The sequence below is a fragment of the Choloepus didactylus genome, chromosome 12 (assembly GCF_015220235.1).
Source record: "Choloepus didactylus isolate mChoDid1 chromosome 12, mChoDid1.pri, whole genome shotgun sequence".
NCBI classification, from domain to species: domain Eukaryota; kingdom Metazoa; phylum Chordata; class Mammalia; order Pilosa; family Megalonychidae; genus Choloepus; species Choloepus didactylus.
In genome coordinates, this window is record NC_051318.1 from 61593959 (window position 1) to 61609823 (window position 15865).

The 15865-nt window shown below is 36.5% G+C and overlaps 1 protein-coding gene across 6 annotated transcripts in view; it reads right to left on the reverse strand.

Annotated features, from left to right (window-relative positions):
• Positions 1 to 15865, reverse strand: part of LMO7 (LIM domain 7) — a 254282-nt gene that overhangs the window by 51868 nt on the left and 186549 nt on the right. For 3 of the 6 annotated variants that reach the window (XM_037799819.1, XM_037799820.1, XM_037799821.1), the window contains exons 5-8: positions 10934 to 10964; positions 9980 to 10093; positions 5839 to 6037; positions 2353 to 2605 (exon numbers count right to left, since the gene is read on the reverse strand). In XM_037799819.1, the coding sequence (XP_037655747.1) occupies positions 2353 to 2605; positions 5839 to 6037; positions 9980 to 10093; positions 10934 to 10964 (597 nt within the window). Of the gene's footprint in view, positions 1 to 655; positions 997 to 1113; positions 1396 to 2352; positions 2606 to 5838; positions 6038 to 9979; positions 10094 to 10933; positions 10965 to 15865 lie in introns of those variants that run through there. The other 3 variants (XM_037799816.1, XM_037799817.1, XM_037799818.1) reach the window with 2 other exon arrangements.

The following is a 15865-nucleotide window of genomic DNA, read 5'->3' on the forward strand; positions in this document are numbered from 1 at the left end:
TGCCATCACCAGTGACTTTTCTGGATACCATTTAAAGAAATAAGAGCAAAGTGCATGTCTCAGAAAATGGGGCATCATCAAGGCAAAGGGATTGAGTACAAGTCCCCGACATCAGCCACAATGACTTAATTTCCATCCTAGAGAAGCAGCAGCAATCTGGAAAAGTTTTGAGAATTGGGCATCATGACCTTTATGCAGGAGGCATGTGTAGTCAGCAGCAAAAATTAAAGTGCTCTGAAATTTTATGAAAGGCCTTATGTTTCTTTTCTTTGCATTTCCCCATCAGACTTGCCCTTCCCAGTTTCTATCCAAAAGCCATTTCCTTTCTCCACTTCTGCACACATAGCACAGCTGTAAAATTAGGCAAACTTTTTAAAAAGCGTCTTAGAAATGGTTTTCCAAAAGAAATGAAAACTATTAGCACAAGTAAATAGATACTGCCTTGCACATTATTGGGCTAAATGTGTAGGCTTAATCTAAGCTTGCATGCTCACACAGAAAGTAGTATTTTATCCATTATGGTTTTATACTAAATATATTAAGAAAATAAGATTCCGCGTGGTCAGGTCTTAGGTGTGTGTGTTAATGCGGCAGCAGAAATGGGCATTTGCCTGTGGCCAGGCTCCAAGCGGGCAGGTTCATGCAGAGAGCCCACCTGGGCTCATCCGAGGCACCACTGTTCCTCCTGGCACCACGTGCATCCCGGGACTTTTTGGCCTGTTTGGTAGCTAGTTCCTGCAAGAATGAACGTCTCTGGCAGTTGCTGTATGGCCTATGTTCTGCTTTTAGTGCTCTACCAAAAATGACAGAGCCCAAGTCCTCATCCTCAGAGTCTGAGTTCCTCCGACTGTGGAGTGATACGGAGAAAGGAAGGGGAGAGGGAGGGAGACAAAGAACTGGAGAAAAATGAAGCTTCCTAAAATAATACCAAGCTGTGACTGTGTATAGAAGATCTAGATCCTGAAGTTTAAACTTTTCCATTACAGGAGTTATATAGAGGTTAGAGGGAAAATTAATCTTTCCCTATCTCTCTCATAAAAAGGGCACATAGAATGCAACCAGCTAGGGTAGTGAGTAAACACTGGAATAATAAAAACATGCACAAAGACAAACCTGAATCCCTGAAATTCCTTATACCATGGTTTATAATTTTCTCTTTTTATTCTTTTCCAGTTCACATCTTCTGGGATCCAACATTTGGGAAGAAACTGATCGAAAGGGTTCCCTGGGTTTGGCATTATTGGACTTAGCTTTCGCACATAAAGATCATCCTTTACAGTGCGAGGTATGCTTGTTGTCTTTTCTTCTTCCTCTTCCAAATAACAAGAGGATATTGAGGCTTTCGGTACTGTTGTCCAGTTCTCCACGTTTGTGCCCCAAGTCCTCCTCTGGCTACTGTTCAAAACATCCAACCAGTTAAGACACTCTATGAGCAATTTGTCACACAACACAAAAGGCATGCTTTCTGGCTCACAGAGTTCACACACTGTGAAGGAAGCAAATCAATTCCCATTCTAATCACCACAGCTCCTAGAACAAAGTTAAAGCATTATAACAGCATCTCATTTTAATTAGAGAGCAGCTAGATGCTGCACAAGGGCTACAGATACTTAATTAGAAGCTATGTTAAAAGGAAGGGACAAATTGCAAACAGTGTGGGGTCTTACTTTCTTTATTTAAATTAATGACATAGACAATCAAATCAGGAATACATATTTCTGACCTCGTCAGTACGCACAGTCCAGTGGCTAATGGATCAGCAGGAGTAAATATTTGTGAACAAGAGTTGGGAGAGAGAGTTTTCAAGATGAACCTCTCAGGTCTCTTTTTCACTTGGAATCTATGGTTAGCTAAGTCATCCAAAATTACATAGGCAACCTTCATTCATCCTCAGAGTCTGAACCATTTCAGAACCACACACCTCCATCTGATAGGAAGCTGGATTTGAAAAATCACCCTCTGCTCTGCTAATTTGCTGGAAAATTAAAAGATTCTTTGCATGACACTAAGATCAATCAAAACAGGAAAAAAATTGGAAGGAAATAACACAGCAGAACCCACAATGAATAAGTCATACAGTAAACTGGAAGATATACCAGTAAACTAAAGCATATGTCTAAAAACAGAATGAGCAAAGCATATGCTGACTTTTTAAAATGGAAAAAGTATCTTCAAGGTATAACTGATTAAAAATAAAGGTAAGAAAAGAAACATTTCCATTAATTACATTTAAAATATAATCTATGAAATGCATTTTAAAAATCCATTCTTTTTATCACATTTAAAATATCCCCACCAAATTCACAAAGCATGCTATATTTTAAAACTTAATGATCAGATTGTACCCAGTACCTTGAAAATGTTCCATCTGCTTCTGTATAGACCGGGCTTGCCCAGCTTCTTCTGTTATCTTCATTTTTGTCCGGCTTTTTCTTCCGTAAAGGTGCCGGCATATAGGATGGCTGTCTACTTTTACTGGGTAGAAAACGATTGAATGGCAAAGCAGACTTTGGTTCAATGGATGAAATCCTTCGATATGACATATCATCTTTATTATACTCCTGCATTTTGAACGTAAATTCAGAATCTGTGTCACTCTCACAACCTAGATATTTAAAAAAAAGAAAAGCACAAGAATTTGCTTTACTCTTCAGATTTTTCATCTAACTGAAACCCACACAGCATGCCTGCTTTGTCTTTCCCTTGGAAACCCAGTGCTGCTAATGTTAACTGAGGGGAATATTTTTAGAAATTTGTCATGAAGTTGTGATAAGATCCATTAGGAGGAACTTGCTTTGCATCCTGGAGGTACATGCAATACATTCTTTCTCTGTTGTACATTCTAAGCAGAAAAAGTCCCAATTTAGAGCCAAACCCTTATCTTCTCAATCTCTCTTGCTCCCACGATTGTTCATAAAATTTGGTGACAAAGTAAATGTCAATAAAATCCAGCAATCGAGTCAGATCCTTAAAATGAGATAAAAATGAAATACTAGGGAAACTTGGTAATTTAAAATAAGGCTGCAGCTATCTAAAATTTACGTGAAGGAAGAAAGAAGGGAAGAAACACAAAGAGAAGCAAAAAAGCACAAAATTACAAAGAGGCCTAATGGATTTTTGTAAGACCCCTACGAACAAGAATTATAAATTTGCTATGAAGTTGGACTGATGACATTTAAAGTCCCGAAGGAATCTCTGGTCGTATGCCCAAATAAGAGCACGGAACTCAAGAATTTGCCTGAAGGTGGCCATGGAAATTACAGTGGGAACCTTGTATTTTGATCCTCAATTATTTAAACACAAATTCAAAAGAATATCCTTTGATATACCTCAAGGTCAGATAGGATATAAAGACTGATCCGCTCTCTTAAAAAAAAAAAAAAAAAATCTGCTTTTTTAAAGACAGGAAGAAAAGAAGTTAAAGAACACCACTATAGATCCAAGCTGAGTTGTTACTCTCCTCCTGCCTCCTCTGCATTTGCCTTTTTTTTGCTTTGCCACCAAGGATCTTTCAGAGGCTGACTATGCACAGTACCTGCCAGCCACATGCTTTTAGCACACAGGGCACCTATAGGGTTAATCTGAGCTAAAGGTGGCCTTCTCTCCTCTCTCCTGCTTGGCAGAATCTACAGCAAATAACAGTGAGGATGGTCTACAAGAAGTGGTTTCACATACGGCTATGCAGAACGAACTCATGGCAAAAAGGGAGAAAGTCCAAAGAGTTGTGACCAGGAGGATTCGTAGTGAATAATCCGGTGCTTTGCTTATTTTAACACCTCCTAAATATTTATTTACAATAAACGAGCTAACAATTTTTGCCAAAGTCTACACAAGTGAAATTTTAAATCTCAAACAGATCATTCTACTTTTGTATTTTTAAAGTCAAAATCTTTTTTTTCTAGCTCACAGTAGGCAAATATCATCATCCTTAATATAAGAATTTCAAGTAAAACTAAGGAATTGGAGTTTGCAACTCTTCTAATCTAAAAATACTGTCCAAAATTGTAATCATCAATTTGGGACTACAACCTGGTGGGTAGCAGCAGCATTTTAATACATTAATCACAGAAAAGCTTTGACATCCTGGTGGCTCCCCAGCTGAGATTTCTTTTTTCTCATAGGTTGTAATGAACAACACTGCACTTTCACACTCTGCACCTCCTTTTTGGAGATCAAGAAGTGGGCAACAGTGGTCCTTGCTTTGTTACATGTACTAGACATGCAGTCCAGCAAGCATCTGAATTGAGGACTTGGATTCCATACTAATTGACCACTACATTTGAACAGACTGAAGTCTGTATATTCCCACATGCCCTCAAAACACTGCATGTTTCAGATTCTTCAGTCAGGACAATGCCATATAGTGGGTTGAGAATTTCAGCCTCTGCTTTTACATATTTAATCACTCAGATTAATAATAAACTGAGATTCGTTTCCTTAAAAGTATTGTAATAGTCATCTGGGCTATGAAAATGTCAGACCTAGATAGCAAACTACCAACAATACAGCATTATAAAGGTTAACTCTTAAAGAGCCATTCACAATTTTTTGTTTTCAAGTAATACAACTCTAAAAAACTAAAAAAAGTGTATTTTTATTACAATGCTTAATAAATTAACTTCATTTCTGAAAAACAAATTCATTGTACACTGTATCACATGTAAATTTTACATCAAAAGAAAAATGACATAAAGATTAAAATCTCGTTAATGATGTGAATGCTGAAGTATTTAGGACAAGTGTACTATGTAATTTTCTCTGAAGTGTCTCAAAAAAATAACGATGAATGAATGGATAGAGAGAGTGATAGATGAACAGATTAGTGAGGAAGCAAGTATAATAAAATGTTATGGTAGATTTTGGTGGTGGGTACATGGGTGTTCCTAAAATTTTTAACTTGCTAATGCTTGAAATTTTCATAACAAAAATGCTAGGAAAAAAATTAAAAATATACGTAGCATTCAAAATAAGCAACCAAAGTGAAACACCTAACAATCCAGCACAAAACTGCAACTTTCCATTTTTTCATGTTGATGATAGTGGAAGCACAGAAATGTTTCAAGAGACTTTACTTGTGGTTTTCAATCTAGTCAAATTTCAGTTGCTAGAGATTTACAATCAGAAACTGCTGGCATCACCCAAAAGCAGTAGGAATAAGAGTTGCATGTAAATAACTGATTTCACCACAATATAGAGACTTTGCAGGACCCTTCTCATTCTGTTCAATGACTTTTATTAAGACATTCCTTTCATACTTACTCTGCCCTGGGTTAGCTCAAATCTCATAGGAGCAAAAGACGCTTTCTAATAACACAGTAGCATAATATTCTATCATGAGAGACACCAATTATTTCTTCCCTTGGATAGAAATTATTTTCCTTTTTATTAAGATATTAATAGAATCTCTCATATTTTAGGAGAAAGGGAAGAAAAAATTACTCAAATTATTTGGGAAAAAGAAAAATTTACTTTTTAGAATCTTATTTCTGCCCTTTTTTTATGTTTGGATATATCAGCTAATAAATTTCATAGGCACAGATTATTGTGCCTAAATCTGGAGGGAAGAATCAAGATAGATTATCACTGATACATGTCACAGTTAACTGTCTTCTTCCACTCCCCAAAAAGGGAAACTAGCACCAAAATGAGGAAGGGAAAAAATTAGCAAAAAAAGAAAAGAAACTCCTAATTACACTCAAGGCCAAGAAAATCCACTTCTTCGTGTAATTTATGCCTAAATAACTTTCTCTACATTTTCCCACTCCCTGCCATTCCCAATTTTGTCTTATTATACAAGCAGATAAAAAATTTAAAAAAAACTGGTGAAATGCAACTCACCTTCACGTCCCCCTTTCAGTGTGATATCTGAGGAGCAGCTTGTCAATGACCTAGACCCTAAAGAGTCCAAGCTCTCAAAGGAATCGTCTCTCTTATGGTTGCCTGCAGAGATAGGAAATTCTCCACGATCAGTGCACCAGGTCTCACCGTATCCACTGTCCCTGCCACTTCTTTTCAGGCAGCTGGAGTCTTCAAGTGCCTAGAGAAATGTTATTAAAAGAACGGTAAATTAGCTTAAACTTCCAAAACCTTAATTAATCACTACTTGTTTGTCTACATAACTCAAGTTGTGCTTAATTTGATAGATGAGGCAATGAGATTTACCTGTTGAATCTTCAGAAAAAAGCTGTCAAAAATCAGAAAATAAACCTATAATTATGTTTTGGGGATTGAATCATGTCCCCCACAAAAGGCATGTTCAGGTCCCAACCCTTGGTCCTACGGGTTGAACTGATTTGTAAATAGGACCTCTGAAGTTGTTATTAGTTAAGGTGTATCCAAACTGAATGGGGGGGGTGGGAGGAGACTTAATCCAATGTGGCTGAAGTCCTTAAAAGAAAAGGAAATTGGACACAGAGAGGAAGCCACCAGGAGCAGCCAGAAGGTGGAAGTCAACGGACCTGAAGGGTAAGGAGAAGACACTGCCATGTGCATTGCCATGTGATGGACAGGCCAAGGAACCCCAAAGCCTGTCAGCCAGCCAAGATACACACCCCAGGGAGAAGTCAGCCTTCTAGCCTCTGCAACCTGAGCCAATAAATTCCTGTTGTGAAGCCAACCCTTTGTATGGTATTTGAGTTAGCTGCTAGAAACGAAAAACACTGTTTTTCCACAATTAACACTTTAGCACTTATGAAACAATAAGAAGTATTCAATATTATTTAATAAAGTAGTGTGTCTGTTTAACATTAAGGAGGGGAGAGAGTTTAATAAAATAAAAAGAAATTTTAAATTTTTAAAAAATGTAGTTTGTTTTTTTAAAGAGGGGCAGGGACAGCAGGTAAACACTTCACAAGATTGATTTATTTTCACTGATTGCTAAATCTGTGCATTGCTGGCAGTTGGATGGTCTTCCTTGTTGAATCAAGGGAAGCATACTTGCTTGCTGCCATATAAAATTTATTTTCCCTGGATCTAAATAAAATATTTGTGTGGTTCATATAAGGGATCCATAGAAATAAGGTAAAGGTTATAAACCATAGGTTTAGAAACTATATAGAACTTACTCAAAACAAGAGTTTTTAAATTAACATTCCTCTATGAAAGTTAATGGCAAAATATTGGACTATTTGAAATTAGGATTTAAGTAAAATTTATAAAGCCCTCAGCACAGTCCTGACCCACAGTAATCAATTAATATCTTGTAACTATATATTTTTTTATGATGATGAAGATATCTTTGTCATGGTAGTAAAAATCAGGACTATTACTTTCAAATGAGTTCACTAATATGGACACAGTTAAAAGAATGTAGGAATTCTTAACAACCAGTTATAATATGGGAAACTTGATTAAATCATGGTTCAGATAAAAACAGCTATGAAAGACATTTGGAAGATAAATGGGAAATTTTTAATATTCTGGCTATTAGATGATAATGGGGAATATTTACAAATTTTCTTAGGTATAATAGGCAGTATAGCTATATAGAAGAGTATTCTTATTTTTAAGAGACACATGCTGAAATATTTAGAAATAAGATAGAAAAGTATAATTTACCTTGAAATGATTAAGCAAAAATATAGTTGCACAGATAAATAAGGACTTTATAGGAAATTTTTAATAATTGAATCATATGGTGCATGTTTAGGTATTCATCGTACTATTATTTCAACTTTTAGTTATGACTAGTTTCAATGTATAAAAAAGTTGAAGAATGTTTAAAATGAATAAGTAGACATTTTGGATTTCCTCTTAAATATCAGCTGTCTCAGGTATGCTTTTGGCTTATACTGGATCCATCAGTTCATGGTTGAACTATTGGACAAGTGTTTGAAGCACCAATAAAGTGTAGTAGATTTAAGTGAGATTTCATATGCTTTACATGCCAGACACCCTGGTGTCAGCCAGTTGACATTCTGACATGAAAATGCAGGAGCCTTCCTGGTACCATACTGTCTCCAGACACATGGGGAGGCTGGGTCTAGTGCTATTACCACCAAAATATTTCTTAGAAAATTAAAAATTAAAAAATAATTTAAAATCAAAGCTTTAGATCTTGGAAACTTTACTTTTAGATTTTATAAAAATACTCAAAGCCTAAGAATTCTCATACAGTGAGATGATTTTTGACTTAACAAAGTTATTGATGACAGGCTTATAAAAGAACCTGAGACTAACCTTCGTGCCAGGTTTCTAAGGAGGAATTCACCCTGATGAGTTACCTAGAATGAGTCACAGCCACTTTAAGATGACTCAGGTGTGACAGATATCCCAAGTATGTTTTTCAAGTGATGTTTTAGATTGGCCATTAAGCATTATCCATTTAAATGAGAAACGTCTGATGAACACAATGATTTTCATTTTAATAGAATTTTATAAAAGAGTTCTAATAAGAGATAATCATACACACTGTACAGCTATTCCCACTCCACAGTAATGGAAAAACGGAACCACAACTAGAGTTTAATCTATCAAAAAATTTTTACCTACTCTGACTCTGACACTAGTGACAGGAAAAATCCTTCCATTTCTAGTCCAAACATTGTACCAGGATTCATTCAACCTGAGCCAGACTGTATCATAAAACGGACAAAAGGCTATAAAGGGAATGCAAACAAAAGAGCCAAAGTCCCACATGTTTCAAATTGAATTTTTCTCAGCTGAAATCACTGTAAGGCAAGGCTCTCCTGTGCCTGAAGCTCCTGAACATCCCTCCATCAGAACCTTCCCTCCCCTGCATCGCAGTGACCCGTCTGCTCCACTGTCTGCCCCCTGGGGAAGGATCCCTGGGCTTGTGTGTGTGTTTCCCAGTGCCTAGTATGATGCCTGTGGCATGCTGATACTCAACCGTGACCTGTATTAACTGATTCAAGGAACTTGAATAGAATGCTATCAACTCCTTACAAGTAAAAACAAAACAAAACACCTGACCCTTCTAGACTCCATACTCCCATCTCTCTATAATGTTAGTGGCTGAGCTCAGGCAAAACAAAGATCAAGACAGATTTAAGGCAAAGGTGGTCATTTTCATCCTGGCCTAAAATTTCCACCTGCCAATCATGGTAACTAACAATATTGTACCCTTAGAATGTGTGCCAGGGACTAATATTAAATGCCCTTATTGGTCACCAAAAAACAAAAACAAAAACAAAAACAAAACAAAAAACCACAAACAAAAAAAACCCCAAAGCAACTATTATTAATAAGACAGTGATAAATGATTTTGACTACAAATATTCTTCTGAGCCCTACAGATTCCCTGGGTAAATACCCTATAGATAGGTCTTTTATGAATGACATTTGGCAGAATCACTGTCAGTCTGGCAGCACTTATCTCTCCTCAAATGGTCCTTAAGGATATGTAAGCATTCTAAAGGCTGTCACATTGATTACAAGATGTGTAGAACTAGAAATGTGTGTAAAACAAAATATTCTAACTTAAAAACCTTATCAAGTCTCAACATCTTCTACTTTAGTAAACAGAAGCACGATGGTAGAAATGTGGGATGCTAGAGTGTGGGCATTAGAGATATAATCACCCGTGACAAAAGCACATCAAGATGAAGAAACTGAATAACTTCTACTTGTTTTAATGACTTGGAAGCACCTGTCTACTACAGGTTATGTTTCACAATGAGTATAGAAACAGTGAAATTTTATATTGTATAAAGTAGCTAATGAAGGAAGCAAATGGATATGTCATCAAGTTACCCAAAATAAGAGAAAAGTTTCTATACCCTGGAAACTGCTCTGAAATAGACTCACTCATTTCTTGATGGTGGCACATAAAGCTAGCAAATGAGTAACAGACCTCTCTACACAGCCCAATCCAGAGTGGAGCCAAGATAGTCAGAGCTGCTATATAGGTTAGAGAGGAGGCGGGGAAGGGCATAGCGGGTAGAGGGTGAGGGCAAGAGGGAGGGGAACAACGGAAAGGGACAATGTAGTAGTTGTAGTCATACAGATATAATTTTCTTACCTTAGTCAGAGCTTGTCCTAAAAGAGTCTCAAATGCTTTCAAATTAAGATAGGGACCAATGTAGTAGGGGTTACTTTGGGCTTTTCTTCCCAGCCAATACAATGTTATCAAAACCTTTAATTAAAAAAAAAGGGGGGGGGCATGGAACCACAGATCAGTCTACTTAATAACTAATTGCAAGCTCAAATGCAGGTGAGCACTCCAGCGAAACTATGGCACATATTATTTTATGGTCAAAAAATAAGACTTCCTTTTTAATTTGTGGGAAGAGTCACTAATAATCTTAATTATTCTTCCTAGATTTCTCTGTCTTTGAGCAAGTACCCAGAACAAAAGCCTAGCTCCCAAAAGGTATTAATACACTCTACTAGTATATATGAAGAAGGAAAAAAATTATGAAAGGAAAAAAAAAATTAAACTTCTAAAGCAATCAATATTTTTGTAACAACATAGAACAAACAGCTAACATCAATAGTAAATATCAGCTTCCTCAATAAGGCTATTGAACTCATTTTATTTTAATAAAGCTGTGATCTGCTTAGAAATTCTTCCAATAAAAACAGAATATTAAAGACATTACACAAGTCTGCACTGAGTAATTATCCAGAACCCTTAAACATTCAGTGTTTTTCATTAGTCTGGCTTGTTGATGGTTTCCTACCTACCCCCTAGCAAAAAAAAAAATACTAAAATGGGTTCATTTGTCTTTATCACATCACTGATCTACAGCCACCCACTTCCTAAAATCTAACCTACCCCCTTAAATGCTTAAAGTCAGAGTGTATATGTTTTAACCATATTTTAAATATATTTAGAGTTTCTGCCTAGCTGGTTTCCAGCAAATTTAATTACAAAAAGAGACAGAGTATCTCAGATATTTTTTATATCTGCTGCCTTATTATAGAACATGTAAGTGAAAATCTATAATGATCCAGTAAAGAAAATATATCTTACATTTTTCACTCTCCTATCAGTCTCTTCTTGCCTGTAGAGAAAAAATAAATAAAATATACTATTAAATAATAGCTATGAATCTTAAATTATTATTAATAAAACTCATTTGCATTTTAAAACTCTATGAATATTAATATCACCTGAAAGTTCAGAAACCTTAGGCCAAACATTATTCATCAGAAGAAATTTTCCATATTCGCTAAGTGAACTATAATGGTCACTTTTCTATAAAAAGTAAGATTATCTTTCTCGTTATTTTATTCATTATAGTCTGATTTTTAAAATACACTATTTGAATTTTTGTACATTCATTTTTTCCAATTAGGAAAAAAAAAATCAATGTGTGCTCATGGTAGAAAAATTGGGAAACGGGAAAAAACTTTAAAAGATTAAAAAAAAAAAAAAAAAAAGACAGCTTTGTACTATTTTCCTCTCCATTATCCACAGGTTTTTTCACCAAAGTCTCCCAGAGCAAACAGCTCAAAGATCCTGACCCTGCAGGTGTCAAAAGTAAAGTTTAAAAACAGTTGTGAATCGCCATCTGAGATTTTACTCTATTATAGGAATCACGGGATTTTTGCTTACCTGTAAAAGGGCATGAAATTCATGGGAGAAGTTAAAAGGAGGCAGATGTCACCCCAGTGTTGAAGAAGCAACAACACGAGTCACCTAACAAAAGGGCGGGGCATCCTAAAATAATGGACTTTCCATCATCAGACACACTCAAGCAGCTTCAGTGAGTGTGACCAGAGAGACTGTGGAAGCCTGAGCTAGACGACCACTGAGGTGGCTTTGCAAAGAGTCTATACAAGAGAATATCTGTGGTGAACTATAGCCCTTTTTGTAAGATAAATTATACACACACAAGCACATAAATTGTACAGGTGTGTGCATATGTATATACATACACACACGCAGAGGAGACAAATATTTAACTTAGCTTTCAAAGAATCATTGAGGCACCTATGACCAATCCTTTCCACAGGACTGAAATGAATCTATGGACATGCACCTCTGCACTCCCAACAAAACATGTTAAAAATAAAATTCACGAACACTCACACTACTGGTGGAAAAGTAAATTGGTAAAACCACTTAAACTCTTCATCTGTTTGGCAGTATCTTAAGCTGAAATATGCATATCCTACAACTCAGTAATTCCACTCCTAGGTAGATACACAACAGAAATGCTCATGTATATTCACCAAACGACCCATGACAGAATGCTTGTAGCAGCACTATCCATAATAGCAAAAAACTAGACGCGACACATACTTTTTTTATTATTATTAGGACAATTTATTAGAAAACTTGGAATTAATTTGCTTTGAGGAAATTTCAATTCATGCTAAGATGCAAGTATTTATGAATTTCCAGTTAACAGACAAATCTTTTCTTACCATTAAAATTTTGCCTTATTATACTGTTATGTTTTTGTTTAAAAATCTAATCCAAACAGATACAATATATATGGTTGTTTATAGTTCAAGGTAAACAGAGCCCAGTGAAGATTTCCTGCCCAAGAATTGGATTGCTGCTCTGGATGGTGGGCTCTGACACATACATTTTAAGTAGAAGAAAGAATCAACTGTGGATTTTCATCACAATGAAATATCACTTGGCAATGAGAATGAACTACCTGCTACTACATGCAACTATATGGATCATTCTCACAAACAATGTGAAGCAAAAGAAGCCAGACACAAAAGAGTACAGAGGATATTATTCCATTCATATAAAGCACAAAAATAGGCAAACCAAATATATGCTGTTGGATTCCCCTTGTTGGGAGAATGGTCAGTGAAGGAAGAAGATGCGGAAGTTTCCAGGTCACTGATAATTTCTTATATTTTGATCAGGAAGCTGGTTACCCACGTGCAATTGGTTTCTAAAAATTTTTAACTGTGCGCTTATGGTATTTATGCTTTCCTGCTATACTTCAAAGAAAGTAAATAAATTTCACAGTCCAAATGCTCAAACAACAGCTTATCTATTAAGTATAAAGAATATCCTTTTCTAAAAATTAGCAGAATTTAATTTTGGAACTATTAAGTGGGGGAAAAAATTACTAGAAATTGACGATGAAAAATAACACATAAAGTTTTACACATCTAGCCCCTTTATAGATTGATGGTCAACATATACACCTGAAATATTACATTAGCCAAAACACAAAAGAACTCCCAGCACCCACTGCAGAGGTTGTATTGGACTACAAATCATCATGATATTAATATTCAATGCAAAGCATCCCACTTTTATTATAAGCACTCACAGGAAGTACGAGAGTTCCTTGAACCCCTGACCTCCTTTCCACAGACCTCTATAAAGTTTTTAATCCAACACTCTCATTTTTTACTTTTTATTATGATGAAGCAATCATTGGAAATACAAGGTATGCCCTATTCTGTGATAAATACTCACAATTATCATTGACCTTGGCATTCAGTATAACCCTTCACTTGCTTCACATTCCCTTCTAAACTAAGCATTTATAATATGCTTTGAACTCAGTGATACATAGACCAGCCAAATTAGTGTCCTATCAGTGAAATGTAACGCCAGGAACTCAAGTAGTAAACGATTTGCTGGAATAAACAGAGATCACTCTCCAACACACAAACACTACACAGAAGTCGGTAACCAGGTGGCTCTTTTGCCTTGGTCTCTGGGGCACAGCAAGCACAAGGGCAGAGAGAAAGCTCATGGCAACACAGACTCTCTTTGAGCCAGTCAAGTTACCGCACAACCCACTGGAACCTAAAATAAAGTAGTTCTATCTCCAGAGTGGAGAATTCCTCCCTAATAAATGTTTCAATAGCCATGATGTATAATACCATGTTTAAGAGCACGGGCTTTGGAGTCAGATCTGGGTCCCAATTTTTGTTTGGGTAATTTACTTTACTTAATTTACTTAATTTTTCCTCCCGGATAAACTGGGGATAATGCATCCTATCTCAGTAGACTAGGAGGAAATGAACAAATGCCTTAGCAGAGTCCCTAGCCTAAGGGTGTAGAGCTCATCAAAAAGTAATTATCATCACTAGACTCTTAAGTTGGTGAGGGCAGGGCCAATCTTATCACTCTACCCTCAAAGGCCTTTTTAGTGAGGCCATGCTGAACCACAATGTTTAAAATTGCAATCAGCCTGCCCAACATTCTCTGACACCCTTCCCTGCTTTATTTTTACATTTATAATCATCTACTATGTGTGGTTATTTATTTTTTATCCGTCTCTCCTATAATGGAATCCAAAAAAAGATTTTTGTCAGTTTTGTTCACTGACATATCCCAAGGGCCTCAAAACAGGGTAGACTGCTTGGCAAGCACATAACATTTATCTAAAAGCACCTAGCACAGTGTATGGCACAGAGATGCTCTCATACAATGGTCAAATACATTTATTTAGCTTATAGAAATGTAATTGATTAAAGTTGAGATTTTGATAAATATTCATATGATGTTGAACGGAACAGTCAAATTTCCTTAGCTTAATTTAAAATATGTCCAATTTTGACTCAAATTGTATTGATACTCATGATTAGGCTTCTTATTTATGCTATTATTTTTAAAATTGCAATAAAAGGAAATTCTTTCCAATAACCCACATCCCCTCCCCAGATAGAAAAACAAAGACCAACTTCCAAGTGCTGGTGCAAAGTTTAAGTGCAATGAAAAGGCTTCCCAGCAGAGCTCTGAAAGACAAAGGCCAAAGAATTCCTACCTGCCTTAAAATCCAAATTTACCATTAAAAGGGGTAGAGATGACAGTACCAACATTTTGAAAAAAAAAAAGAGGACTAAGATGAATATATCGACAGCCTTCTTTGAGATCATACATTAATTTTTAAATATTATGTTTAATATTCAAGAAATAGCAAGTAAAAAATAGATATAATCTTCTACTCCAGAAGATAACTGTCCATCACAAACCTTTTAACTTTCTGTCAGAGATCAGGAAAAAAGGAGCCACAAATCACATAAGTGAACCCATTGATGAAAACGTCCATCTGTAATCAGCCTATCCAAAGAGCTGCTAGGTATATTTAGAACCAGGAAGCTCCAGGTCTCATCCTCCTTTCCTTATTCAGAGATATTTTTAAACACTAGTACAAAATCATCAATCAAGAAATAGCATCTCTAAACAAAGAACCGGGGAAATAAGACCCAAGTAGGAGCTCTGGCTCTCTTCCGAAGGTAGTAACATGCCACGTCCTTCTGTGAGGACATAGCACTACTAAAAAAGCCAGGTTCTGGGATCAAACTCCTGAGTGTGAATTCTGGCTTCACTTTCATTAGCTATGAGGAGAACCTGGTCAAGTTACTTAATTCTGTGTCTCCGTATGCTGCCATCTAAAATGGGAACAATGGTACTAGTCTTACCAGGCTTAAATGAGAAATTTTTAAAGGGCTTAACACTGGCAGAATAAGTAAATTAGACAGTTCAAGGCTATCTTCTAATTATCCATCTCAACCACACAGTACTGGGCAGTGGCTAGGGGAGAGTCAAGATCTCCCCACCCACCCATGCAAACTTTTTTTCCCCAGAAAAGAGATCTCTGTGAAACAGAAATCAAGACACTCTTTCATATTATGCTTTCCTTGCCCTCTTACCATGGAAGATTCTAAATAAGGATAAGAAATTAGTTTTGGAATAAGGTCAAACAAAGGGCAAGGCAAACTGGCTTGGTATTACCGTCACTGTCTAAACATCCATGCTGGCACCAAGCCAGTCTTCCCCACCCATTCTGGGTTATGAGGCCTGTCCTGGCCAATTGCCCCTGAATTTCTCAAAGGCTCACAATGTGAGGAAAAATGTGCCTTCACGGCCAAAATCTAACTCCCTCATATCTGGTGCACAGGTAGAAACAAAGTGCTATTGGATGAGACGGTAGCTTTATCAGTGTGTGCCAGCTAGTTGTGTTCTAGCGTT